The sequence below is a fragment of the Capra hircus genome, chromosome 2 (assembly GCF_001704415.2).
Source record: "Capra hircus breed San Clemente chromosome 2, ASM170441v1, whole genome shotgun sequence".
Taxonomy (NCBI): Eukaryota; Metazoa; Chordata; class Mammalia; order Artiodactyla; family Bovidae; genus Capra; species Capra hircus.
Window position 1 is genome coordinate 37,733,388 of NC_030809.1, and position 25,434 is coordinate 37,758,821.

Here is a 25,434-nt window from a genome sequence, read left to right on the forward strand (position 1 = left end):
TGTTTTATATATATATATAATATGTATACATATAAATATATATATAATCTTATACATCTAATGTGTAAATATATATAACATGTAAAAAACTCCAATACGTCGGCCATCTGATGCAAAGAGCTGACTCATTGGAAAAGACCCTGATGCTGGGAACGATGGAGGGCAGGAAGAGAAGGGGTGACCGAGGATAAGATGGTTGGATGGCATCACTGACTCAGTGGACCTGAGCTTGAGCAAACTCTGTGAGACAGTGAAGGACAGGGAAGCCTGGCATGCTGCAGTTCGAGTTTGACGTGACTGAGCAACTGAACAACAACAATGCGTAAATATGCTCTTTTAAAATCTCAGACTTGCTATTGGGTTCTTTTCTGACTAATTAATCACTACTCAGTAATTAGATATCTCACAAATTAACAAGAGTGAGGATGGTACATTGGCTAATCATGTTTCTTAATATGAGTCTAGTCTTGTTAACTGAGAAAGTCAAGGACAGAAAAGGAAAAACTTACAAGTTACTCACCAAAATTTCCACCTAATGATAAAGTCCTTTTCTCTCTTTATCTCTCTGGTCATTTAAGTAAATTTAAAATTTTATCTTATGTCCCTAGTATGGACGAAAAAATTAGATGATAAATAATTAGACTTTGTTCCATTTAGGAAGTAAAATGGATTAAGTATCTACTGTGATTGAAAGTTACTTTACTCTTAGAAAAAGTGTTTGGCAAGAGGGTAAATCTTCCTATTATTTCCTCCCCATTTTATATTTTTCATTATAGAAAAAAGTTAAGTGATAGGAAGCAGCTGCGAATTATTCGTTTTAGCATACTGTTCACCACAGTTTAAGAGAGAGGGAGTCAGAGTTTGTGCTCCCTAGAAGGGAAGCCACTTTAAGACTTAATGGGCTTTCCTTATACGTCTGCTTTTTATTTTTAAACACCACTACCTTTCTGCTGACAAACATTTTCTTGCATATTATGGCAAGAGAGGAGGAGCATGCACAAAGAAGCTGGGTGAAAGTTGGTGATACTCTGCCAAAATTCTAAGCTGAAACCAAATCCTTCACTAAAGTTTCTTAGGCATAGGAAAAAAAAATGATTTACAACTTCAGCAGAACTGTAATTCTATGAAGAGAAAGTATCAATCAATCTACTTTACTGTCATCAAAGGATCTAAAGCTGGCTGGCTTTGTCATACTTCTTTCACCTTTATATATGAAGGTGGTGGGGGCAGGGAGGATGGGGTGGAAAGCAAGAGGAGTTAAAAAAATTGATGAAGCCCTGACCCTTTTGATTCCATTTATAGTCTGAGCCGGAATGCCATCCCCCTGGACTAGGGAACTGTCCAATCCAGCCCCAAGTGTTAAGATTCTGTTAGGCACTAAGTGAAATATATATGCATGCCCTTATACCGTTTAACACTCTGGGTCCACCTGCAAGACACTGGGCTGTGGATCAACCGAACCACCACTCCTCTTCCAAGAATCACTTTGACAGGTTCTTTTGGAGGTGCTCCTTCTCTCTCATTTTTTTTTAACCCATCCTTTTAAACAAAATGGCACCAAAGAAGGATGTAAAGAAACCTGCTGCTGCTGCTGCCCCCGCCCCGGCCCCTGCCCCAGCACCTGCACCTGCCCCACCCAAAGAAGAAAAGATTGACCTCTCTGCCATCAAGGTAACAAAAAGGGTGAATTGTTTGGTCACTGAAACATCTCTTAACAGTGGGGAACACTAGGGACTTGGAGAGGGGGCACGTTTTTCATGGAGAGGAATGGAATTACTAAGCAAACTGATAGATCTGGGTAGAGGAGAATCCTGATTTTAAAAAACTTAAAACTGCAGCATACAATTTCAGTAAAAATTATTACGAGTATGGCATTATATTTGAAACCTGTGTTTGCTGTACTCTTTGTTTTCTGTTTCTTTTTTTCCCTCAATTGTCAAAGTCTATGTTTTACAAACATTTAAACCAATGGTTTCTTTTTTTTAAATAAAATCCCTGGAAACTGAAACTCTTCCTTAAAGCTACATTAAAAAGAGAGTTTTAGTCCCTACTTGTTTCCAAAAGTTTAAAAACAGCTGATGACCCAGTTGTCCTAGATGTATATGACAGCTGCTGTATTTCATCTGAAAAAGAGATTTTTGCAACTCAAGTTAATTCCCCCTTCAGCTTTGCTTAATAAAATTTGATACAACACTAAATGAGATCTCAGTGCAGATAACTATGCACTCAAGTGTTTCAGTGACTATAACTGTCATCTTGCTTATTTATATACAGCATTTAATTCAAAATGTGAGTTGCTTCTAAATGAAACTAACCTCCCCCACCACCAATATTGTAAAACTTGTTAGTTATATGGCTTTGAGCTTCTGTCTTTGAGCTCTTCCTTGCATACTGATCTTGAACTAAGGAGAATGTGATTGATTTTTGTGTCAACGTTTTGCTGTGATCAAAGTTCTCGACTGCTGAAAGGTTATCGGCTTTTGGAAAAATGATGCTATGGATGTGCCTGTTACTTCTCAGTAATATGACCTATCAAATGTGCACTGTCTCTTCATTCACTGGGCTCTGATTGGTCCAAATGACAGTTTGAAAATCTTCATCAAAGGAACCCTGCCTTATATGGAAAACTAGTAGCTGAAGTGCCTAGGAGGTGATCATTTCACTGAAGCCAACAGTTCTGTGCTTAATAAATCTGAATTTTGCTAACTTAATCCTTGTTAGTATTTAATATGTTGTTTAGTTGCAACAATCAAGCTAACCTATAAAAAATAATTCATTGACTATTTTAGTATAATTGTAGATATTTAAAATATTTTGACAAAAATATTGAATTAGATTACCCTTAGATGTATGTGATAACATTAAGTAAATATATTTAAAATTTTTACAATAGTACAGTTAAACATGAAATTTTATATTTCAAAGTAGAAGTAGATCATCGTAGATATTTTATCTTGAGTTTGTAAGTCACTGAAGTCATATTTGAAAAAAGTTCATCATAGAATCTAATATTGGTTAGGAACTATTCTTAATGAATATCCACTTAGGAGAAGAAATGAATGTCATATCTTCCAATAAATGTTTTTCTATCCTGAGAACTGTATGCATACAGTTCATTAGGAGAAAATCAAATTTTTCATCTCTAGCAATACTGGTTAATGTATCATATACATGCACACTGATTACATTGTACAATAAGCAAGATTACAGACACTACAATAATTTCGACTACCTCTATTCTTTGACTCTCCATTTTATATTAACACTAAAGATATGAATCACTGTCAAAGTGATTCCTCTTTATATTTATCGTGATTTATAAGACAATATCACCCTTTTGTATCTGGGACTCCAAGCATTTGGAAAGGAAAAACATGTGCCTTCTTAAGGAGAAAATGAAGTATCCCACTAATGAAAACAGGCATTAATTTTCTTCCCCAAGGAACTGTGTAAGAATAAGTATGTAAATAAAATTTTAGTTTGGCAGGTAAAAGTCTCCAAGAAAAGACAAGTAAGGAATCATTTTTTAAATCCAAAAATTAAACTGATTGCTTCTTTGTAGCAGAGAAGTGGTGCTTTTCTGTATCTTGAAAACTGGTTTTCCTTTCATCTGTATCTTGAATTAATGCTACTGTGAGCTAGCACACATACACAAAAAGAAGGAATTTCTCCTAGAGAGTCTCTGTAAGGATAGGATATACTCCATCTTCACTATTTCATTGTAGAATGAGAGAGGTGATGGATTTTAATAAGGGACACAAACTGAAAAGGGACGTTAAATGAATCTAGAAGAAACATTATCTTTTATTCAGAGAGCTCATTCTTAACAGAAAGAGAAAAAAGAATAAAACAGAATTGAAATATATTTTTGTAAAAGAATTTAAATGGCTTTAATGATATGTATTCAACACTATGAAATCAGAACATATTTATACATATGATAACATAGCCAAAGAATGTGATGCAACTTGAGAAATTTATAAAATCTAATTTCATCCCAATAGGTAAGAAGGCTAATTAAGATGTGTATTAAAACATTTCATATTATGATTTTTTAATCACTCGATGATATTATTAAATATATTACCTCATATAAGTTATAAACTTTTTTCAAGCAGAGAAAATGGACTTTAAAGAAATTAATAGAGCTATTATATGCGTTCATTAACTTCCTGAAAACTCGATAAAGGGAAAAAGACTTAATTGGATTTTACACTGTCTTTCATAAATCATATAAGATTAGAAATCTAGCTGTTCCTTATACTTTGATTAGGGCTGAAGTTTAAGTGGAACTATCTTTGTGTAGTGTAATCATAGCAATCATAATATTTAATCCCTCAGTACTATCCCAGTTATGTTACTAGCCATATATTTGACTCTCCATAAACTATGAACAATATGAACTGGTTTTATCAATTTCTTAAATGTGTTTTCCAACCTATTTCCCGCATTATTGGTTATTTGTTTAGGACATTTCTTTTGTTGTTCTGACATTAAACCTTTGATATTTTCTGAGGGATGGCTTACCTGATATGCTCTTGCCCCATGGATTTTTTATGAGTATCCTTTTCAAACATCAGCTATGCTGATATCTGAGCGTTAAAGCTATTGTCCTGGGTGGTTCTAAGCACTCTTTGCTTTCAGAGAGTGATACTGTAGAACATTGCCTGGCAGAATTGCAAATGTAGGAAGTAAAACCCACCATGAGTTTAGCTGCAAATACAAACAAGATTTAACACCTGTCACCCAAAACTACAACCAAATGAAATAACAGAAGTAGATAAGCAATGAGATGATCATTTGCCTAGATTTTAAAAGATCTTCACTTTAAGCAAATTTTTTGCATGATGCATGCCTTAGCTGGTATGTTGGGATTGCTCTGAAGTGATGAGATTTTGAATATGTCTGTCATTGTGCTGTTTAAATTTTAATTCTTGTTGTAGTCATCACTCAGTCAGGTCATCCCTGACAATATACTGCGGGCAACATTTTAAAAAAGTTGTAAAGGTACAGAATGCATTGACAGAAACTCGTCAATAACAAGTCTCACAGCAACAATTGACCATGTGTTTGGGAAGCCTTAAACTTTCAATTTAATGGATAAGGTGGAAATATAACATTCCCAATAAATGTATCTCTTTACTGATGAGTATTCGGTGGAGGCAAATATTATGTATTCATTGCAACATCTGACGTGTTCTGGTCCAGGTATAGGATTGTTGGTGTTAATCTATTTAAGTTATTTTTTCTCATCCCTAACAAAGCTAGGACTTCCCTTGTGGCTCAGCTGGTAAAGAAACCACCTGCAATGCGGGAGACCTGGGTTAAATCCCTGGGTTAGGAAGATCCCCTGGAGAAGGGAAAGGCTACCCACTCCAGTATTCTGGCCTGAAGAATTCCATGGACTGTATAGTCCATGCGATGGTATAGTCCATGGGGTCGCAAAGAGTCGGACATGACTGAGCGACTTTCACTAACAACCACAAACCCAGTCCCACTTAGAAGAATTGTTGGAAAAATAAATGAGCTCATAGCTTATGAAAAGGTTTGAATATTATAAAGCTCTTTTAATAATCAATATTTATTATTAATTTATTCTGTGCCTAATTATAATATTTAATAGTCAAAACATTACACTTAGGTTGTTTTTAGCTACATTTTGCAAGAAACCAAACCTAAATGAGGTCCAGTGTCAAGTCCATGTTCAAATAATAAGTATGTAATAGACCTAGGATAACCTACCAGGATAAATCCAGAGTCAACTGTATTAACTATTTCCTAAACTACCTCCTGTTATAAAGGGTAAGTTGCTGTTTCTAAGAATGTGAAAAGAAAACTTTTTTGCTCTTAAAGATGAGGGTAAGAGTGATCAATGTAAGAGTGACTCTCATGTTGCCCTGCACAGCCCTCTGCAGCCAGGGGAGGGGGTTACTGGCACCCATCAGAGCTAGTTCATTGAGACCTTTCATCTTGGCAATTGATTACTGCTCTGTTTTCCTCAGCTTTCCCTTATCTTAACACATGTTGCTGACAGGTTGGGTGTTCTCATTTACAGATGGAAGGTGAGATATTAGAATCCCAGAAAGACACCCTAATCACTTTGGTCCAGCTTCCCGTAAAAAGTTGTAAATGGAACATGGATATCAAAAATGCTGTTAGGAGAGTAGACTGGTAATTGCCAGGGTGGGGTGGGGATGGGAGAAAAGAGTGAATATTATCAGAGGGTACAAACGTGCAGTTAAAAGATCACTGAGTTCTAAGGATCTAAAATACAGTGCAATGACTATAGTTAACAGTTCCATGTTGTATACTTGAAAATTGCTAAGAGAGCAAATTATGTGGTTTTCACCACAAAAAAGATAACTATGCAATATGATGGTTATATTAACCAACTAAACTTATTGTGGTAATCATCAAAATCATCACGTGTTAAATCATCAGGTTGTACACGTTAAACTTATACAATATTATATGTCAATCATATTTCAATAAAGCTGGAAAAAAATTATACCAAAGTATATTTAAATGTTGTTAAAAGTAGTGAAACTTATTGAATTTTAGAATAATTTTGCTTTCGTTTAATTAAACATGAACTTATGTCAAACCTGACATGCAAATTTTGCCATTAAACTAATATTCTAAGAATAGTATGGGTTTATATTTTGTTTACAAACAACTGGAAATCTCAACCAAATATTCTTTGGGGTGATATAAAGGAACATAATGCCACATGTATGATTAAACCGTAACTAGTCTGACGAAAAGAAAGAGAGAAAGGAGACATATAGTCAATTTCTAATTAGAAGGAATATGTGAAGATGTAAGTTGTTTCTAAGTTTTCTTCATATAATTTTAAGAATCTGTCTTATTTTACCCTGGCCTTTTAATACAACTAGAATGTCAACCAGTTGCAATATTCATCCATTTGTGGCATGATTATAACTTCAGGAGCAAATCAAAAATTATTTGAAACTATCACTAAGTATTGGTATCAAGTTTCCACTTTGAAACATCTACCCTGCAAAAGAAGAGAACAGGTGGAGTGGAGTGAGAAAATATTAAAGGGCATTCTGTAACTCTGTCTAAAATTATATTTTAAATAACATTTAACTAGATAATGTCTTTGCAAAGTAAAGGCAGTTTGGAAAGGAATAGGAATGTTTACCAATAATTAGTGAATAGCACTTTTAATTTTAAAGATAATGAAATTTTTGCAACAAGGAGACCACAAAGTGACAGTGCCAAATTTAGCCTCTTGACATTTTAGTGCTGCGAATGAACCCCCTGGCAAGTTGTCTTTAGAAGCCTTTCCATAATTACCCAGCATTAAACACCATCTGACTCATGGAAATTGTGGCAAGGATTATATTTAGTCTGCTGATACTACACTTTTTTCTTCTTCTCTTCATACTAGAATACTTTTTGTATGAAAAGGAGATCTTCTATAATTTGTTCCTATATCAAGTTCTACAGTTTGTTTCTCCTCCCAAATCAGAATCTGGAAGGCAAAAATTGCAATATATATAACTAGTAATGGCTTCAATTATACTGGTGAAAATGTCAATTATATAGATGATAAACCCTTGTCATCTTGATCATAAATCAATAATAGTGGATTGGAGCCAGAGCAGAAAATTTTTTCCTTAAAATAAAACTACATCTTATTCAACTTGACTTTCTTCCTTTCACTGTGACAAGTGAGGTTCTTTTTCCTAGTTAGGTACCCAATGATATACCATCTTCTGTTATAAGTGAGATATAAAACACTCATTAGAACAGTGTTACAAAATTTTGTTTTGCTCAACTTCTCTTTATCTAAACTGGTTCAAAGTAATATATCAAATTTTTAGGCAATTTTTTTTTTCCATGGAAAAAAGCGACTTGCTGTAGATACTACTGAGAAAAGGATGAAAAACTCAAAACATTATAGAACCACAAACAATCCTAGAAACCATGCAGAATAATATTTCTTATTTGAGGAAGCTATAACTCAGAGATATTACTTTACCAACGAAGGTCTGTCTAGTCAAAGCTATGGTTTTTCCAATAGTCACATATGGATGTGAGAGTTAGACTATAAAGAAAGCTGAGCGCAGAAGAATTGATGCTTTTGAACTGTGGTGTTGGAGAAGACTCTTGAAGTCCCTTGGACTGCAAGGAGATCCAACCAGTCGATCCTAAAGGAAATCAGTTCTGAATATTTATTGGAAGGACTGATGTTGAAGCTGAAGCCCCAATACTTTGGCCACCTGATGCAAAGAATTGACTCATTGGAAAAGACCCTGATGCTGGGAAAGATTGAAGGCAGGAGGAGAAGGGGATGACAGAGGATGAAATGGCTGGATGACATCACCAACACGATGGACATGAGTTTGAGTAGGCTCAGGGAGTTGGTGATGGACAGGGAAGCCTGGCTTGCCGCAGCCCATGGGGTAGCAAAGAGCAGACACGACTGAGTAACTGAACTGAACTGATAACCCAGATAAGAGAAGTTATTTAATCAAAAGACATGATTCATTACAGACACACCAGAACAAAATTTTGAATACCTCAAACCCCTCTAGGACTTTTTCCACCCTATCGAAAAACCTGAAATCACCAAAATAATAATGTCAATATTCACATATCCATGTTGTTACAAAAGGAAGTTCTACTCCAGAAAAGTAGGAAAAAGAAGATACTTATAATTCCTTAAAATACATACACAAAGACTTTTATTCTAATGCTCTTATTTTAAAAATAAAAAAAGGAAGGAAAGAACATAAACACAACTTGGATTTTTAATTAAATTACGCAAAAATGCACAAAGTAGAACAGGAGCAACTCAAGAAATCTTAGGTTTGTTTATCAACTATTAACAATGGGAAAGCTGATGAGAAATCCAAAGCAGTACAGACTTAAGTCACATTTTAAAATTTTTATTAAAATTCACTTAAACTTCTCTGTTAATTCCTATAGGTCTAAAATGTATTGTTTTAATAATCCAGCCTTTGCTCTAATGTGAGTGAATTCAGGTGACTAGTTAAGGCATCCTAAGCACAGAATTACTCATTTCTTCTTCTGTTCGGATCAATTTATCCAATACAGCCATCTCTTCACTCTTATATTAGACAACTCAGGCTGGTACTGTATTCTCGTTGCTCTTAATTTCTCCTTTTTACACCATATTAGAGTCACCAAGCTAAATATATCCTTTGTTGAAATAAAAAGTGCAATAAAATAAATTAAATGAAGTGAACTGTTCTGAAGCACAAAACTCTCAGAGTTCCAAAATGGTACTTCTGCCTGCCTTTTACAATAATTCCTCATAACTCTAAGGTTAGAGTAAAAATAATTAAGTTTTTGTTAGGGTTTGCTTACATCCAGGTCTTTGTTCTCCCTGCCAGGCATTAACTCAGCGAACATGCAACAACTTTTTCTAGATTGAAAAGTGGTTAGAGTAAGGTCTTTAGTTAACCTCACCAGTCATTCTCCTTTGTATCTAGCAGTGATGATTGAGCTCTTTAAAACTACAGTCTATCTTCCTTCTTAGGGCATTAGCCCTCAGCACTCAACATCACATATCTCCCAGATCATCTTTAATTATAGCTCTTCGTATTATACTTAAGATTAACATATATCAGTCCAACAGCCTGTTTGAGTAAATGCATGTTAATATTTTTCCTATAAATCAACTCTTTCTATATACCAGCAGCTTTGTCTTGTCTTTAATCAGTTAACCAAACCTCATGATTACTATTAGAAAAATATTTCTCAAAGTAAGAAACAATCTGAAAACATTGCAATAAAAATCTTTTTTAGTACCAGTATCTTATCTACTACATATCTAAATCCAATACTGTTTACTATATGAATCATAAAAATGTGGAATGTAGTTATTTTACCAACAGTCATTTTAGTATGTAGACTAAAATGAAAAAAAAAAAAAGCTTTAAAAAAATAGGGGATGGTCAATTAGAAGTCCTGATCATAACATTTATATAAAATCTAAGATATGTTCTGGAAAGATAAAGGCATATACATCAATAAGGGCTTCCCTTTGGCTCAGCGGAAAGGAATCCACCTGCAGTGCAGGATACGCAGGAGATGCGGGTTCATTCCCTGGGTCAGGAAGACCCCTTGGAGAAGGGCATGGCAACCCACTCCAATATTCTTGCCTGGAGAATCCATGGACAGAGGAGCCTGGCCAGCTGACAGTCCATAGAGTCGCAAAGAGTCAAACACGATTAAAGTGATTTAATGTGCACACATGCACATAATATCAATAATTTTAAATGAGCATGCCTACTAACTATGTGCCTGGAAGTTCTAGGTGCTGGAGATGCAGTACCAGAGGAGAATGAGCGCATGAGTGCCCCTTCCTCTAGAATATAAGCTCTTTAAAGGAACTGACACAGTCTCTCCCCTCCAGGAAGATAACATTCTAGAGGAGGAAACATGTTTGAAGGAGGAGCTTACTGTACACCTGTTCTGTGCTGTGCTACGTGCTAAGTCACTTCAGTCGTGTCTGACTCTGCGACCCCATGGACTGTAGCCGGCCAGTCTCCTCTGTCCATAGGATTCTCCAGGCAAGAATACTGGAGTGGGTTGCTGTTTCCTTCTCCAGCGGACCTTCCTGACCCAGGAATCGAACCTAGGTCTCCTGCATTGGCAGGCAGATTCTTTATCACTAGTGCCGCCTGGGAAGTCCCTGTTCTAAAGATTTTAATTTAACGAAAATTCTGTTGAGTATCTAATGCTGACAAGGTATTGTATAGAATCATGGGGGACACGATCTAAGAATAAGGCAGGGGCAGCACTCCAGGAGGGAGCGGTTGGCTCACACTCAGGTTCACATCATGGACCAAGGGAACTGGTCTCCAGCAGCAGCCTGTGCTCCCCAGAAGTTTGCAATCAGGAAGGTTAAACATACTGACGTGGGAGAAAGGAGTTAGACAAATAGGAAAGGTTCTTTCAAGGGTTTTGAAGGATAATTAATTTCCAAGAAACAGAGATGACAGGAGAACATTCCAGATAGAAGAGACTTAAATCTAATTTTCAAAATAAAATGATTCCATATAGCAAACCGAGTCCAAAATCAACTGACATTTTGTATCCATATCATGCCTTTGTGAAAAGGGTTGATTACTCCATCATTATAACACCCAGGAAGAGATACAAGTGAAAGTTTTTACCATTTGTCAAAGTGTGAATTGTACCAGAGAATAAATATCATCTTCCATTTATTCTATGAGGCCAGTGTCTAGGTCTTTTGACTTCTAAACTACATTTTATTCTCTAGACTAGACTAGACTGTAGCCTTCTCTAGCATTATCGATAACTTTTAAAAATGTTTTCTTTCCTCAATAAGCATTAAGAAAAACAAACTCTCATTCTTTATGTGATAACTATATGAATTAAAAACTAAAGTGAAGTAGTGTAATAACTGCCTCCATTGTATTTTAATAAATAATAAACTTTTACATATATGCAAGTGGCTATGAATAACTTGTTTATAACATAAATACAGCTATTAAATTGACTTTCCAGTTTACACGACAGATTTTACACACATTGTATTTTATATGTATTCAAGGACTCATTTTTCTATCTGAGAAAAAGAAAATGAGCATGATGTAGGGTATATGATGAGTATGATATAGGGGAGCTTTGACGATTTAATAAAGAATACGACAGTTCTCAACGCTGATCATAGGGCGATTCAAATGCAATGACTCAATACCTAAAACTAAAACAGAGAAAAATGGTATGCTGTAATGGCTTTGATTTGTGCATCAAAAGTCACGAGATTCCAATTACAGTTATGGAAGGTGACAAATTCCCACCTTGGTCCCTCTCTTTCATTTTCCCCTAATGATTCAAAGGATTTAAATTTTTTTATTAACTTCTATTTCCCAACAACCTTTCAAAATGTCAATCTATTCATGAAAATGTGTTTATATAGCTTCTAATACTGTTTAAGTTATACTTTCAAGCCTCATTTTGGGATTCAGATTCTATCAGATTTTCTTCACTACTTGCAGACTTTGGACAAAAAGAAAAAAAAAGAATGACATACATTTAAATGTTGATTTCTTTCCAAATGGCTTGGGGAAAGTTGCAAAGTATACCTCTGTCTAGCAGAGGGAGACTATGCTTTTTGTGATTATTTTCTTAAAAATAGTTGCTAAAACAGCACTCAAATTAGAATTTATCTCTAACATTTGTTATGCCTTTGAGCTGCTTTTAAGTATATAGAAAACTGACAAACATGTCTGAGTTTCAGTGGGCATCTAGACTGATCTTTTCCCAATATCATTCTAGGAAGTGTAGGAAATAGGAAATTACCTATTTTCACGTAAGCTGCCATGAAAATTTAATACCAATCCCATGGACACCTTCAAAATTCTAAATTACAACTTGCATTTCACAGTCTTCACTTTGGATTCTTTTGGTTCTCAGTCTGGTGACTGAGTCACAAAGTGTTTGACATGACAGGAAGGGAAACAGCATGTTCTAGTAAGAAAGTAAGCAACATTTATAAATTTTAAAAGAATATGTATAGAATGAGAGGAAAAAGAATACAAAATGGCCCATCAGCTTTCCCTCCTAGAGGAATTTCATAAATTCAAAAAATATGACTAGTCAGCCACCATAAAGGGAAGAGTGTATGCTCAGTTATTCAGCTGAGTCCAACTCTCTGCGACCCCATGGACTGTGGCCTGCCAGGCTCCTCTGTCCATGGAATTTTCCAGGCAAGAATACTGGAGTGGGTTGCCATTTCCTTCTCCTAAAGAGAACAAGGAAGGAATCTAATACCTACCCCTAAGGTAAGAATGCTAAGGAAGAATACTAAAAATGGAGATTAAAACCATACCTGGCTTAAATGAATTCTATACTTCTGAGAGTACAATGTGCAAAAGAATGGTCTTTAGTTGGAGATTTCACAAACTGACCAGATTTTCACTTGGTAGGACCTTAAGAAGCACATGGAATGTGTGTGTCCCTTTCAAGTCCTCTGAACTTTACCACAGAGGACAGAGCTCCAGAGGCTCTTCCTTCTATAGCAGTTGCCATTTGAAACCCCAAACCAGTCCCATCCAGTAAGTTCCATTTATACACACACTGCTGACTTAAAGCTTGCAAAGTCCATAATTCACTAAGAGAAGAGGTCAGGTAGAGTCTTTCGAGAAATTCTAAGCCCCTCTGCCACTGAACAAATAAGAATCTTCTTCAAGGAAGACACTTCAAGAGACTGTCTCAGGAATAAAGACCATAAAAGTACTGATAGGCATTGGTCTCACCATGGCCATCCACTCTTAGGTTCTGATTTCCTAAAAATAGACCTCAGGGTACAGATCTCTCCTTCCCTTTGCCCTAAGAAAGTTAAAAAACCCTCCAAGAGGAGTGGCTACTTCTCTCTGGAACCTGATGCTAGCTGTGAGGTCACAGCTTCTCCAGAAATAAAAGGCAGCCTCAGCAAGGGAGGACCGACTCAGGGACTGGAGCGGCCCTCAACTCACTCTTCAGCTTCGCCACTGTCTGCAGCCCAGCAGCTCCATCATGGTGGGTCTTATGAGAAAACTATTTGTGATTTATAGGCAGATGTGATAGTAGATAGGAATGAAATTGAGGAGAGAACATACTCAGTGTGAATCTGTAGAATCTACTTTTGGTTTTTATCCAGGTGTGTTGAGGATAGACAAGATTAATTCAAGCTATTATGCCAACTAGAAAAATACATCTTACTTGCAAAAGAAGTACTTTATGCTTCACCAACTTTCTATACCTCATAAGGTTTATTATATCTAAATTTAGGGGGGAAACCTGCAATTATAGCAAAATATTGCACCTTAAAAAAACAATCCAATGATGCTGATAACTAAAATTAAATAAGCTACTTTTGATGCATTGAGTAAAACATACTGGTTAAATAGAAGAAAGACTTAAAGTGATCTTTTTAATGCAGTGTGTCTGTAGTTCTTAATATAGTATATCTATACTAGACATATCTTAAATGCACCTCAGACTATGATATTGTTCCAGGAAGAATTTGATTTAATATTTGTTAAATTATTGACTCATGGGTTAAGATACAGAGATATATTCCCTAACTATGTTTTGCAATAGCTTTTTATTTTTCCTAGATTCAAAAGTATCCTAAGGCAAACTTCTTATTCTCTGACACCTACACGGCTTCCTAAAAACCTCAGAGCAGAGAGCACTCCCTTCTGTCAATGCATTTGAAAGAGTACTAGTTGTTTCTTTCTTTCTTCCTCTCTCTCGCCATTGCAGTCCTTCAGTGCTGAGCAGATTGCTGGTAAGTGAACTGAGCTTCTCTACTTCAGAGGTAGGCAAAGCACTGCTCAGTTTCTGAAATAATACTCATCTCCAAGGCATGTTACTGTGTGGCTCAAACTGTGAGTATCCAAGCTATGCCTGAACTCTGAAAAGTAGGCATACCTTTTGAGCTTACTTTGACGATTACTCAGGGAATGAGCTTGGATACATTTATAAAATCAGGACATTTTTGTTTGGTTAAAATATTCTTTGTGGTTAATTTCTTTCTAACAGATCGAGTTCTCTAAGCAACAGCAGGATGGTAAGTTTAAACGATATAGTTGTTAATATGTGCACACTCATAAAGATGGCATGTGAGAAAACCAACTCCCTTGAGATGAGATTAGCTCTTTCTGATTATCCCCACTAGTGCTGTCACTCTAAATATAAATGCTCTCAATCCCTCTAAATATAAATTCTCTCACCAGGAACGCTTCATTTATAATCAGTAATCAAAGGTTTAAGCAAACAAAAGCTAAACAGTACAAAATAATTCCTTGTGTTCACTGATTTCTAAATAGAACTAATTTGATATAGTAGGTAATACTATACATATACCCCCCAAAAGGATGTGGATCTTGGATGGCTGATTTGTTAATCAAATACCTAAACAGAAATTTGGCAGATCTAAATTGTTCACTTTAGAAAATAAAATTGATTATAATACTACCCAGTTACCAAATACACATGATTTAAATGGGCACCACAGTGAGTTGAGAGAAATAGAGGGTGAAGTGGGTTTAGGGGGAAAAGTACACTCAGAGATAGAGGGGGAAATGATTTATTTAAAAACAAACAAAAAAAAACTGTGGAAGGAAACTTAGACATTTCCTAGTCCATCTTCAGAGATGCAGGACAGACTCCCAGAGGGATGTTGAGACTGCCTTAAAGATCCAAAAACTTAATGATAGCATCAAAATCAAAACCAGCTGAATTAATTAGGAATTTATTTCACAGAAACAATTTCTAACTGCAAGACTTTAAGCTCAAAGAGATTCTAAAGAATCTGAATAGTTTCACCAACACTTTCGTTGTTTCTTCTTCAGGTCTTTAGATCTAAGAGATCCCATGGCCTATGAATCTTGTTTTTTTACTGGAAAGTGTAGGACAAAATGTTTAATGGAAAAAAGTCACATACTTAGATAAATTGAGACAACAATACATCTATAGAAAGAATGGAATAAAATAATAAAATTTTAGTTATATAATATTGTACAAATATTGGTCATAAAAATAAGTAGGTGTATATTATATATTTATGCTATATAATATAAAAATAATTGTGAAGATATTCGTAAGAATATAATTATAATTATACTCCATTCTATACCTAAAGGAGTCAACATTTTTTAGCTTTTTCTTGAGTGTCAAGAATACCTCACATTTGGACATCAGTTAAATATTTCAAAAAAGGAAAGAAAATAAAAGGATATTTGCTATAGCAGACTCATTTATATCTATTTCATGGTCAATGCCTTCATGTAGACAAATTAGATGATTTGATGACTCAGCTCAAGATCACTTGACATTGTACTAAAAGGACTAGTTTTTCTTTGAAAGCAGTTGGTAATTCTGCTATGGTTTGCTTGATTTTTAATCTATTTTAACTAATGATGCTTCTACAATATCTGGTACTGTATCCAGTCCTCTCAAATATCTAACTTACAGTGTCATTATGACTGCCAAACTATGGTAGAACCAAGAAACAGAAGCCTTAAAAACCCTTTGAGAGACCTTTAAATTAAAAGGAAAACTTATATTTTAAGAAATAAATAAAGGCATACTTTGTTTGTTTCCTTCTTCAATGATTAGCTTTTCTCACGGCTGCTCTATTTGAATGTATCACAAGTTTGGAGTAAAGACAGGAACACCAGAAAATTATAGCATTCTAAAGGTGTTAAGGCCTGTGCCATCCAGAAAAGTTGCCACTAGCCGCATGAGGCTTTTTAAATTTAACATGTAATTAAGTAAAAATAAATGCATTTAAAAGTCTACTTTCTGCTTTGCACTAGTCATATTTTAATGCTCAAAAGCCATGGGCAGCTTGTTACTACTACCTTTTTGGGAAGCCTGGATACAGAACATTTCAATCATCACAAAAAATCCTAGAACAGTGTTGTTCTACACTAGGGGCTGGCAAATTTTTCCTAGAGGGCTAAATAGTAAATAGCTAAGCCTTTGTTGGCACTACAGTCTCTGTGGAGACAACTCAGTTCTGTCCCTGAGGTATGAAACGTCATAGACAATACATCAATGAATGGGCCTGACTATATTCCAATCAAACTTTATTTACAAAAAGAGGTGGCCAGCCTGTAGATAGTCATTGACTAACCCATGTTTTAGACTCTTCAAGGGAATAACTAAGCTTTAAAAATCTGGTGTAAGAAGAGCAATATCTTTCTGTTCTTGGCCTTTAAATCAACAAAAGAGTTACTGTCAAAGAGATTCCATTACAGCCCATAAAACCCTATTTCTATATCAGCATCTGACCAGTATAATAGGGAGCCCCCTGAGCAATCTGCTTGAAAGCCTGGAGCCAGTAATAAGAGCAGTTCAGTTTCACAATTCCCTTAGAAAATGAAAAATTGTATTTGACTAATGACCCCACAGGACCTAGAGCATGTCTTTTAGGTAAGGGAAATTATCTGTGATGTCAATTTGAATAGAATTTGAAGGGGACGTTTCAGCAAAGAGTGGTAACATGATCTATAGTTGATTGTGAATTCAATGTCTAGTAGTCTTGGATTAGAGGATAAAAGTATAGTTAAGATATTTTTCTGAGTCATCTAGCTAGATAGTATCTCTTGATCTGAGGCCACTAATGGCCTAAAAAGAATGCTTTCACTTCTACCAGCTCATTCACAAATGAGTTTTTAAGTGTTGGTATTAAACTCCAACAGATCACCACCAGTACTTTTAGGTTTGCCAGGAAAAGTGATTCAATTTAGCTTTGTAGTTTCAATTAAAATGTCTTTATTTGCTCCTAAATCCATAGTAGCACCTCTTTCTGTCTTTTTGGTGTACACTTCTTAATTTGGGGTTAATGTAATCCTGAAAGGCAAAACCAATTCTATCAAAGGAAAGTGACCAAATTTAGGGCAAGTAAGCCATAGAATGGGGCTTCCCAGGTGGCACTAGTGGTAACAAAAAAAAAAAAAAAAAAGAACTCGCCTGTTAGTGCAGGAGACATAAAGGATGTGGGTTCAATCCCTGTGTGGGGAAGATTCCCTGGAGGATGGCAAGGCAACTCACTCCAGTATTCTTGCTTAGAGAATCCCTCTGACAGAGGAGCCTGGTGGGTTACAGTCCATAGGGTCACAAAGAGTTGGACAAGACTGAAGTGACTTAGCACACACGCACACAATCAACAGAGTGACTGTTATAAAAACAGACAACACTTTTAAAATGTGTACTTACATACACCCATGAATACAAGTACAACTAGGGAAATCTGAGTAAAATATGTGGACTCTTATCAAAGTGAATATTCTGGTTATGTGAATATTCTGGTTATGATCATATACATATATATATAGTGTATATATATCATATACTATAATTTTGAAAAATGCTACTATTGAGGGAAACGCTATTTCCCCCAGACAGAGTATTTAAGAGATCTCTTTGTATTTCATAAAACTGCATGTGAATCTACAATTATCTTCACAAAATTTTTAATTAAAATATGTATCTGCATAATAAAACTAATATAGCAACATGTTATCATATGTCATGCCTGAAAAATATAAAGTTTAAAGCAATCACTATAACAATAGATTTAAATAAATATGCTTCCTTCTGACTCTGTTACACTGCTGCTGCTACGTCGCTTCCATCGTGTCCAACTCTAGGAGCCTCTTAAAGTCATGCATCGATGGTTAAAGGACACCAGAGAACTTAGAGATTTGTGTCATCTTTCTAAAATTTTCCTGAAAAATGAAGTTACTCCTGAAGAAAATTAGTTAAGAAGAGAGTCTAGGAAGTTTGTACCTCAAGAGAAGTTTTTCTATATAACTTGAGAAGTTTGGGTTAACCTAACATGACACAACCCAAATTGAATGTTTGTTTTCTTGAAATTTTATTAACTTTGTTAATTATATGAGGGATTTTATGAGGAATTCTTAAGATTTCTCCAGGCATCAGAATTTCTTAACCCAGTCCTGTTTCCAAGGCAGATGAAGGAGATATGAACAAATATGGTGAGGATTCTCAATTTCCATATCTAATAATTGGACTGCAAGGAGATCCAACCAGTCCATTCTAAAGGAGATCAGTCCTGGGTGTTCTTTGGAAGGAATGATGCTAAAGCTGAAACTCCAGTACTTTGGCCACCTCATGCGAAGAGTTGCCTCATTGGAAAAGACTCTGATGATGGGAGGGATTGGGGGCAGGAGGAGAAGGGGACGACCGAGGATGAGATGGCTGGATGGCATCACCGACTCGAAGGACGTGAGTTTGAGTGAACTCCGGGAGTTGGTGATGGACAGGGAGGCCTGGTGTGCTGTAATTCATGGGGTCACAAAGAGTCGGACACGACTGAGCAACTGAACTGAACTGAACTGAAAATATGACTTGAAATTAGAAATGCTGCTTTAAAATACAGAGAAGGCACTGGCAACCCACTCCAGTACTCTTGCCTGGAAAATCCAGTGGACAGAGGAGCCTGGTAGGCTGCAGTCCATGGGGTCGTGAAGAATCGGACACGACTGAGCGACTTCACTTTCACTTTTCGCTTTCATGCATTGGAGAAGGAAGTGGCAGCCCACTCCAGTGTTCTTGCCGAGAGAATACCAGGGATGGTGGAGCCTGGTGGGCTGCCATCGATGGGGTCGCACAGAGTCGGACACGACTGAAGTGACTTAGCAGCAGCAGCTTTAAAACAGTCCCAAAAAGAAATGTCAAAAGAGGGTTGACATTGAACTCAGAAAAAGGAAATTCCAAAGATAGCAACTTCAGAGACTGGCAAGTTACAAAATAGAGGAGAGTTTGAACTGATGAAGTTTGGGTTCCTTTATAAGTTTGAGACAGAAAAAAAGCAACCAAATGTTTCTTGCTTCGTGCAGAATTCAAGGAGGCGTTTCTCCTGTACGACAGAACAGGTGATTGCAAGATCACCTTAAGCCAAGTTGGTGATGTCCTTCGGGCTCTGGGCACAAATCCCACCAATGCAGAGGTCAAGAAGGTTCTGGGAAACCCCAGCAATGAAGGTAACCACATGTTTTTCCAAGAAGCTGGGAGTGTGTGTGCATGCGTGGGAGTGTGTGTATATATAAGAGAGAGAGGGTTATTGAGAAACAAGTTCCATAGAATAGGATTTAATTTACTCCTGATGGTAACTGTGTTTCTTGGCTATCTAGTCTCAGTTTTTTCCTCCATAAGATATATTAACCTTCCTTTGAGAATTCATAAGCATAATTTCGTGTAATGAAAGGAAACAATACCTAATGCTAATATCATCATCATCATGCTATCTAAATATACCCTGCTTCTGTGACCGTCTTAAAAGAAACTTGGCTATCTTAATTAAGAACAGACAGATGACACCTTAAGAAAAATTCTGGAAAGAATTAAAAATCTTAAGCCAAAACCTGCATTTGGTTGCCCAAAGAAAATCCTAAGGCAAAAGCTAGTGAAATATGTAAGTGGCAAAACTGCAGAGGTGATTGCTGGGTATTAGTCAACAACAAGGAAATTTTTTCTAATCCCATGGTTCATGGCAAAGTATAATAGTCTGTTGGGAAATACCACTCGGAACAAAACAGAAGAGACAAAACTGAAGTTTTTTTCAAGTAGATATCTCAGTTTATCTTTACTGTAATGAAAATAACGCTGGAAAGCAATCTCTTTTTTTCTAGAAAAGACTATGTTCCTTTGTTACAAAAGAAAAATATTTGATTAAGAAAAAAAACTACCTCTAAATCAGTCTGCTGGAATTTTCCTCAAATTATAGTTCCTTTGGACAAAAATGTCCACATAACTTATTCAAAAACTAGCTGAGAATATCACATGAAGTGAGAGCTCAGTTAGCCAAATTCATTCTTAACTGCCATTTTCTAACTTATCAAACTTCTGTCTTTAATGGAATTATTACATAAATGTTCATTTATTTAGCATTCGAATTTAATTTTCTCAATGTACTAGATTTCTACACTATAAGGAAAGACTGGTAAATGCAATTTTGATTTATGGGTACATAACTTTATCTATTTGTGTACATCTGATTAGTCTGTTTTATACTTTTGCTATGAATACCATTAACCTTGCCAGAAGGTTACTAAAGAAATTGTTATCATCTCCAGACTTCTAAAACCGCAGTCAGGAGATCACAAAGTATTTAACATGCACATTCTTCTCATAGGCTTCTTTTTTTAAAATTAAAATTTAAAGAAATTGAAAGCTCTGCAAAAGCTCAAACAATGGTGGAATACATATTAAAGTTCAGCTAGTTTTGCTATATTTATATGCCAATAGGTTTGTTATCAGTATATTTCTATATTGCTTCCCTAGTATTTATAGTATTTATTAATTGGCAATACTAATAAAATAGTAGCTGACACTGATCAAGCACTCAGTTTGTCCCAGGTCCTGTAATAGACTGTGCATTATTACCTCATTTAATGTTCACATAGCACTACAAAGTATTTCTTTTGAAAGATTAAAAAGTTGAGGCACAAAGAGGTTAAGAAACTTGCCACGTATTTATAAATGGTGAATTAAGGATAAAAGCTCAAGCACTAGAACTCCAGAGGTCATGCTATTCTCTGTTACAAACTTTCTGTCAGCAGCCATTTACCAACTGAAATTTAAGCTGTATGAAGATCTTTCTGATGATTCAGAATGAACATTCAAGCTTAATTTGTAACTCAGTGGTAGCATTTTATGATAGCTGATAACTCTCCAAATTGCAATTTCTTTCAGAGATGAATGCCAAGAAAATTGAGTTTGAACAATTTCTGCCCATGTTGCAAGCTATTTCCAACAACAAGGACCAGGGCACTTATGAAGACTTTGTTGAGGGTCTGCGTGTCTTCGACAAGGAAGGCAATGGCACTGTCATGGGTGCTGAACTTCGTCATGTTCTAGCCACACTAGGTAAGAAAAATTCATTTCAGTGGACTTAATAGGATAGAGTATGTAGGAAGGAGCATGACTTAGGGGAATCATGTTATAACCAAAATAAGTAGGCGGAAAGACTAAAAAGGGAAAATGAAAAGGAATAGTCAAAAGTTAATGACCATTTCAATTAGCCTCAATGTCAGTGAGTTTATTTGGGGGAAATAGTCTTAATAACTTGAATTATTGGTTATGAATAAGTAACATATGGCATTGTAGTTCTTACCGGATAGAGGGTGGATGATCAGGTATAATGTGTATTTAATTCATTTATTCAAAAACAATTTATTGGCAAACTTCCTGCCAAAGGAACAGGAGTCTTGGTGTCTCTCCTATAAGAGGTCTCCAGGAGTACAAATCTCATCACTTATGGTGTAATTTTGAGAATATTCTCTGGCTTTCTTCTTGAACAAAGAGTTTTGTTTCATCAGGTGAAAAGATGAAAGAAGAAGAAGTGGAAGCCCTGATGGCAGGTCAGGAAGACTCCAACGGCTGCATCAACTACGAAGGTATAATTTCATGTGCTCTGGTGGTTACAGCAACTCTGAACTGATTGGGTTGATGGCGGATGCCTTTTGAGTTTAAAACAACTTATTTTTCTCTACTCTCTTATTGAACATACACATGTTATTTATTATCAACCAATTACACAATAACCCTAAAAAGATATCTTGTAAGGATCTGACTATATACATAAACTTTATTTCAGTGGGTTTTAACATTTTTGTGCACTGTTATACAGATTAAAATGTGTTTTTACTTTTTTATTAGATCTTTATAAATTTTTTTTAAAATTTTTAATTGGAGGAAAATTGCTTTACAAGATTGTATTGGTTTCTGCCATATATCAGCATGAATCAGCCATCTTACTAGATCTTCACGACACCTCTGTAAAACAGCATTTGTATCAGAATAAATTTTAATATTAAATGTAATATTAATTCTTTAATATTACAACTGAAGATATCACAAAATCCTTTGCAGCAAGCAGTGATGAAAATGAAGAATCTGAGTGCTGAAGATGTTTAGCTACTTAGTGAAGGTCACATAATTAATAGCAAGGCTGGTGCTAAAATTTAGTTCTCCTTATCTGGTGTTCTTTCTTAAACGAAATTTATCTCATAGTATCCAATTATCTATTTCCTGCCACCAGTTTACAGCAGCTTCACCCAGAGGGTCTGAAAAGCAATGCACCACCCAAAAAAAAGATACAAGATAAAACTGCATGACATAACTTGTAAATTTGAAATGTTGCAATAAAACTGAGAAACTTATCCACCCTCCCAAAAAGACTAATCTCACCACATCTCAATAAAGTATGTTGATAGCTTTGATGTCAATATGGACTTACAAAGTCTAATAACTTGGATAAAGTAAGACAAGAAACACAGAGGGGAGAAGAAGGGAGGGAAAGAAATGGAAAAGAGAGAAGAGAAGAGGACAGGAAAGGATAGGAGAAAAAGAAAATACTCAGCTAAGCATAGCTACACTGACAATCTTGGTTAAACTTTACTTTTTTCTATAAACAACATTTTACATTCAGTTACTGCCATAAGTGGGAAGGTCACCTGGAGAAGGAAATAGTAACCCAGTTTTCTTGCCTGGAGAATTCCATGAACAAAGGAGCCTGGCAGGCAACTGTCCATAGGGTCACAAAGAGTCAGACACAATTAGCAACTAAACAACGACAACAAAGAACAATGTCCAACAATATAGAATGCATCAAATAGATTTTGGTACATCTACACAATGACATTCCCCACAGCTCTAAAAAACAACAAGGACACCCTTATTTATGGTTATGGTAATATTTCTAAGACAGTACATTATGCAGTGAGAAAAATAAGAGCAAAACGGTTTGTAGAACTGCCACCATTTGTGTAAAAATAATTATATAACATATATTTGTATCGGGGGGGGGGGCTTCCCTTGTGGTTTAGATGGTAAAAAATCTGCCTGCAATGTGGGAGACCTGGATTCGATCCCTGGGTTGTGAAGACCCCCTGAAGAAAGGAAAAGGCTTACCCACTCCTGTATGCTTGCTAAGCAAGCATAATAACTCCACCAGCTTAGCTATAAAAAGGAACTAGATAGCTAGGAGACAGTGGTGAGGAACATTTTTTCTTATAAACTCTTTCATACTTTCAAGAAAAACATTTAACCATGCGAATGTAACACTTAAAAAGCTAAATTTACAAAATCAGGGGAAAAGCCATAAATCTAGTATTAATAGTGGGCTATACAGAGTTTAAATAAACTCTAGAGTTACAGCTAAGAATAATTAGAATTAAGTTAACTTACCATACTGTTCTTTTATTAAATTTGACTCTTTTCTAACTCTAAACTGTATTATCCCTACAGCTTTTGTCAAGCACATCATGTCTAACTAAATGGAGCTCTCAAGGTATCTATCTGTTCCCTCTTTAATATATAAGGCTTTCTCAACATTGTATTTAATGTAAAGAGTTATTCATATTAGTTATTAATAGTTAGAATAAATATTCATATTAACCAGAACACATTAATATGATTAATATTATATTAATATTAATGAGTTATATTATTATAACTCCTTGAGATGGGTTATTTAGAAATAGATTATCTTTGTATAAGTGTACAAGCAAAAACTTTTGAGGTTTTTGCTTCCATTTATAGACCATATCAAGGCTTCCCTGGTGGCTCAGCAGTAAAGAACCCATCTGCCAATGCAGGAGATATGGGTTCAATCCCTGAGTCAGGAAGATTCTGTAGAAAATGAAATGGCAACACGCTCCAGAATTCTTACCTGGAAAATCCCATGGGCACAGGAGCCAGGCAGGTTATAGTCCATGAAGTCACAAAGGAGTCAGAAGCGACTTAGAAGCTAAACAACAACAAATAGACCATATCTTAATCTGTACTATAATTATGCAATGGAGAGTCAAGAAACCAGAGCGCAACTAATTGATTTAATTGGAACATAAGAACAGTAAAAGCTAGGTTTTATCCTAGGTTCTTTGAATAACTCTAAACTGTATTAAAGTAGTTTTTAATAATTATTGCTCTAGAAAAGCATATTATCACAGTCCAAAGTATAGCACGTGAAACCAGGTTTGTGCAGCAAGGAGATGCCATCGCTTGGAACTGATGGTTCATTTTGTGCTTTTTCCTTCTTTTTCACTTTACATTATTTCCTTCCCCATTTTCTTTCTGAAAAGATGCAATCAACATCTAACTCTTTTTCCCTTTTCCTTTATAGATCAAGCATTGTTTATGAAGACTGGCTGAACCTTATTTTAAGAACACCCATGACTAACTGTCCAAATCTGTTTACCATCATTTAGAAAAACAAAACAATTTGTACTATTCTAAACTGAAGGACTCCCTGAATTTTTATACCTTTTATGTTTCTCTCTGAATTATATTCATACCACACAGAGTAAGTGTCTGCTGATCTAGACAAGAATGGTGAAATACTGACAATCTCAGATCCAAGCCCTCCTCTATATTTTCTACCATGGGCCAAAGAACATCCTTAAAATAATAAATCAATAAATAATTTTGGTCAGTCTGGAATGTTCATTTTGCATTGCATTGTTATCTTCCTGCTTAGAGAAACTAATTTTTCAAAATCCCAGTTCTTTTCTTAATGTTGATGAATTATAAAATTTTAAGAGAATAATTACAGTCTATAGAGCAATAACTAAATAATAATGATAATCATATATTATTGAAAAAGCAAAATAGAAAACTGAGGAAATTCAGATAGAGATAGTTTAATATAAATTATACACGCAATTTGGCCTTCCCAGGTGGCACAGTGGTAAAGAATCCATGTGGCAAGCAGTAGATGTGGATTCAATCCCTGGGTTGGGAAGGTACCCTGGAGAAGGAAGTGGCAACCCACTCCAGTATTCTTGCCTCAGAAATCCCATGGACAGAGGAGCCTGGCGGGCTACAATCTATGGGGTCTCAAAAGAGTCAGACATGACTCGGCAACTAAACAATAACATCCAGGCAATT

The 25,434-nt window shown here is 35.7% G+C and overlaps 1 protein-coding gene across 2 annotated transcripts; it reads left to right on the forward strand.

The window, feature by feature from the left end:
- MYL1 (myosin light chain 1) lies at nt 1,253-24,991 on the forward strand. 2 transcript variants are annotated; one of them, XM_005676482.3, is made up of 7 exons: nt 1,253-1,671; nt 14,554-14,581; nt 19,383-19,526; nt 21,238-21,411; nt 21,864-21,941; nt 23,794-23,836; nt 24,671-24,991. In XM_005676482.3, the coding sequence occupies exons 1-6, from the start codon at nt 1,552-1,554 to the stop codon at nt 23,820-23,822; spliced, it is 573 nt and encodes a 190-aa protein (XP_005676539.1). In that variant the 5' UTR covers nt 1,253-1,551; the 3' UTR covers nt 23,823-23,836; nt 24,671-24,991. The 2 variants fall into 2 exon arrangements, with proteins under 2 accessions (XP_005676539.1, XP_005676542.1); XM_005676485.3 differs by lacking the exons at nt 1,253-1,671; nt 14,554-14,581 and adding exons at nt 13,461-13,545; nt 14,275-14,299.